Raw genomic sequence first — 3,858 nt, 5'->3', positions numbered from 1 at the left:
CCCGGGCCAGACTGGGTCTAATGCAGGAAACCAAACACGCCACTAATGTCTGAATTGGTAAATAGTCTTCACGGTTTATTTTTATCCCACCTTTTGCTGGGTTTTTTCGTCTTTCCTCCCACCTCTCGCATAATCCCTCGCACGCCAAACAAACCCACTTTACGAGGGAGCGATGCCTCCAGGTACTACCCTCGCAAGTAAGAAAATCGAACGAAAAAAAGCCGACGAAAGAAGATCAACGAAAAAATCGCTTCCTCGTAACGTGCGAACGAGCGAAGCCTCCAGGGTGCCCTCGAGCGACGCCACACCAGATCCCATCGCCACCGCCCTCGCACTCGCATCCCTTCGTCGCTGCCCTCGCACATCAAGCCGCCGCTGATCCCTGCGCTACGTCGATGGGAGCCATCGATCGTCTTGCTACGAGGACGATCCCGTTGAGGAGCCGCCGCCGATCACGCCTAGGATCCGATGCCGATCCCCTTCAGGAGCCGACGCCGATCCCTTGAGCCAGCGTTGATCCCCGTTGAGGAGCCGCCGACGAGATCATTGCGGATATAGGTATATCTGAAGTTTATACACAGTTCACCACCTCACCGCCGCCTACGCAACCCATGCCTCACCCATGATCTTGTAGAAAGGAGATGGCCGAGGTAGCCGCAGATGCGCAGACGCAGGTGGCCTCGGGGTAGCGGCGGCGCCTGCAATCGGCGCCCTTTTCCAAGGGCCTGCTGCAGCTCCCTTCTTTCTGGAGTCACCCAAACAACCAACCATCATGCACCGTGCCCCGCGCTCCCGCCATCGGATTCCGTCCGCGTCTGCCACCATGCGATTGCCTTCCTCCCTCAGGTACGCCCCCCCTCGTTCGGATCGTGAGGGAGAGAAGCATATCAAGATCGAGGCCATGTGAACCCCTTGCTAATATTGAGATATATCGGGATACTTACAAACAACGCGAGTGTACTTGTCTGCATCAAGATGAGCCCATCGGTGCTGAAATATGAAACGGTTGCTGCCGTCCCGCCATGTTGGAATAAAAGTTACATGATTCTATACTTCTTCTATTGCTGATCTTGCCATGTTGGAGAATGTCGCTCGCAGTTAATTTCTATAATCTGCACTGCAAGCTAAAGGTGTGCAATTTCTATTGGGTCCTTATATAGAAATTTGGACAATATATAAGGATCAATATAGATTTTGTTCCATTCCGATGAACAGATCCTTCAATGGACCTATTCTAATACATCAGCCATACATAGTTGGTAAATTATATAAATGGATTCAGTCAGATTTAATTTGTTTCATGTCCATGAAAATTCTCTTATCTTTTGATGCGCATTTTCCGTAGGGACATACTTGGTGTGAAAATTACGTTCTTGCTTTAATATCTAATCAATATTAGGAACTACGTATGTATCCGTGTTTATTCTGTACCACTTCTGATCTAATAATGTGCCTACTTTTGTACAGTGCCCTTAACTGAAGTTGGTTATTCATGCTGGCACGAATTGGGCTGGCAAAATGCTGACAGAGGAGCAGAAGACTATGCAAGTATGTATGTGCCAAAATTGACGGGCAAGTAATGTTGACGGGTAATTAACAAGGCGGTGGTGCTGCGCGAGGCGGTCAAGTTCGAGGTCGCGAGTTGCTGTGTCCACGGATGTCCGTCGCTGCATCTTCATTCTCCTCACCTCCCCCGTCGACTGCATCTTCAACCTCCATCCGCCGCCGCCGTCCATGGGATGGTTAATGGAAGGAGAAGCTTGTGGTGTGGCTCTGAAACTCCACCATATAACGTAGGATGATCCTGCCTCCTTGATGGAGAATATTCTGGCTTATGAAGTTTGTGTCTGACTCACCATTAAATTGTTCAGTGTGCTCGCTTGTGGTTTTGTTCTTGTTTTTCATAATGGACGTCCATCCAATCAGGAATGTGAGTCATGCTATAGTTGGTAAAACAACATGGGAGGAAGATTAATGTTGTTTAGGATTTGACACATCTTCTTTTCCGAAAGGATTTTAATGTGCTGCATTGATATGCCTTTTCTATTTGATAAATTGATATGCAAAATGCCCTTTTGGAAATTGTGGTTTTCTTCTGTATTTTTGTCCTAATATAGAATGTTCTATTGCTGGATTGAATTACTCTCTCAGCATTTTTTTTGACATATTATAATGCTCAGTTTGTTTACAGGATGTTGCATGTTGTCCAAGGAAGGAATCAGTGCCGAGGTAACTTCTTTCGTAAAATATATTTTCAGTGTAACTATCGATATGATTTTTCTACGTGGTACATGCCATGAATACTAACTTATTTTCTACTCATATGGTTTAATAGGTAATCAACCTTCGATCAATCAGGCCACTGTATAGAGCTGCCATAAAAGCATATGTTAGGAAAACAAATAGATTGGTGGTTCTAGAAGAAGGCTCCCCCCAGCATCGTGTTGGTGCTGAGATATGGCTCTCTCTCTCTCTCTCTCTCTCTCTCTCTCTCTCTCTCTCCACACACATCATGTTAGGTTTGAGCAGGCCAACCCTTCTCCAATTATTCATTCGAATATACAGATTCTCCAATTATAAGAAAGAAGAATTTGATAAATTAGAGAGAGATATGCTTTCATAAATTGCTCATCCCTGAAGGTTACAAATTCAAGTGTTGGGTTTGAAGGATGAAGCAAATCCCAACTCCCAAGTAACATGTTAATATATGTTGATGCACATTTGTTTTTACTTTGCTTTAGGTTCGCATGCGTTGACAGAGATTTCATCAACGTCGCCTCCATTTTGTTGGTGAACCTACCTTTCCCTCTAAGGTTTGTGTTTCCCCCTTTTGATAGTATTTTTTTTATTTTCTTGCTCAAGCCATAGATTCTATGCCTGCATATTGTTTACTTTATCCTCGCTGCAGCGACCTTGCATATGGTCATTGGGTGCTGATCGCCTCCATGTCTTTGGTGAGCCCCATGGCTCTCTCATTCTTTTGATTTTGTTTAGTTTGTTAGATTTATGAAGAGCTCTTCCATTCCAAGTTGAGAAACCTATGTTGCATTCCTATGTTGGTCCAAAAGGCCATTTCTTTGATACAGTTTATTATCAGCAAAGTCTTTAGCCAAAACTGCATTTGACTGGTTCAGTTTGTGCTGCAGATATTTCATTGATAATTTTGTCTCTTTACGTGCCCAGGTACATTATGAAGAAGAAGATTGCTGGTCGAAAAGGCCATTTATTTTATTGAAGAAATTGGCAAGGATGTATTTTCAGTACATTAGGATTTTTGGTAGTCTCATGGTTCTGCTACGAAGATACCGTCGCTACCAGGTCAACAATCCCCCCTTCAATAATATTTGATTTATATTTTTTTATGCCATTCATCGGATCAATGTGGCTTACAATGACCGCTCGTATGTTTTGATTGTAGTATTTCTCTATGCTATTTCACTATTTTGGACTCATGTTCTTTTCATTGTGATGTAATAAGTGAAATAAATTGGGTCTAATTCTTTGTGTAGACATAGGTGTTTTAAAGAAATATATGGCTTGTTTTATTTTTGGCCCTTTCTTCCTAGCCATTGGATATGCACCTTGTTGGGGAACGTAGTAATTTCAAAAAAAATCCTACGTACACACGGGATCATGGTGATGCATAGCAACGAGAGGGAGAGTGTGTCCATGTATCCTCGTAGACCGAAAGCGGAAGCGTTAGCACAACGCGGTTGATGTAGTCGTACGTTTTCACGATTCGACCGATCCAAGTACCGAACGCACGACACCTCCGAGTTCAGCACACGTTCAGCTTGATGACGTCCCATGAATTCCGATCCAGCATAGCTTTATGGGAGAGTTTTGTCAGCACGATGG

The 3,858-nt window shown here is 44.0% G+C and overlaps 1 protein-coding gene across 5 annotated transcripts; it reads left to right on the top strand.

The window, feature by feature from the left end:
* Nucleotides 1-240: 240 nt before the first annotated feature.
* LOC119268011 lies at nt 241-3,417 on the top strand. Of its 5 annotated transcripts, none has more exons than XR_005132790.1 (7): nt 241-558; nt 635-846; nt 1,468-1,765; nt 2,192-2,229; nt 2,742-2,813; nt 2,909-2,954; nt 3,184-3,417. XR_005132790.1 is itself a non-coding variant. In XM_037549498.1 (7 exons), exons 3-7 carry the CDS (start codon nt 1,740-1,742, stop codon nt 3,346-3,348), a joined length of 375 nt encoding a protein of 124 aa, XP_037405395.1. In that variant the 5' UTR covers nt 241-558; nt 635-846; nt 1,468-1,739; the 3' UTR covers nt 3,349-3,417. The 5 variants fall into 5 exon arrangements, 1 of the variants encoding a protein (XP_037405395.1); XR_005132788.1 differs by having other exon boundaries at nt 2,336-2,813; XR_005132787.1 differs by having other exon boundaries at nt 1,468-1,793; nt 2,336-2,813.
* Nucleotides 3,418-3,858: the final 441 nt, after the last annotated feature.

Source organism: Triticum dicoccoides, chromosome 3A (assembly GCF_002162155.2).
Source record: "Triticum dicoccoides isolate Atlit2015 ecotype Zavitan chromosome 3A, WEW_v2.0, whole genome shotgun sequence".
NCBI classification, from domain to species: Eukaryota; Viridiplantae; Streptophyta; class Magnoliopsida; order Poales; family Poaceae; genus Triticum; species Triticum dicoccoides.
This window is presented reverse-complemented; position numbering and strand designations above follow the sequence as displayed.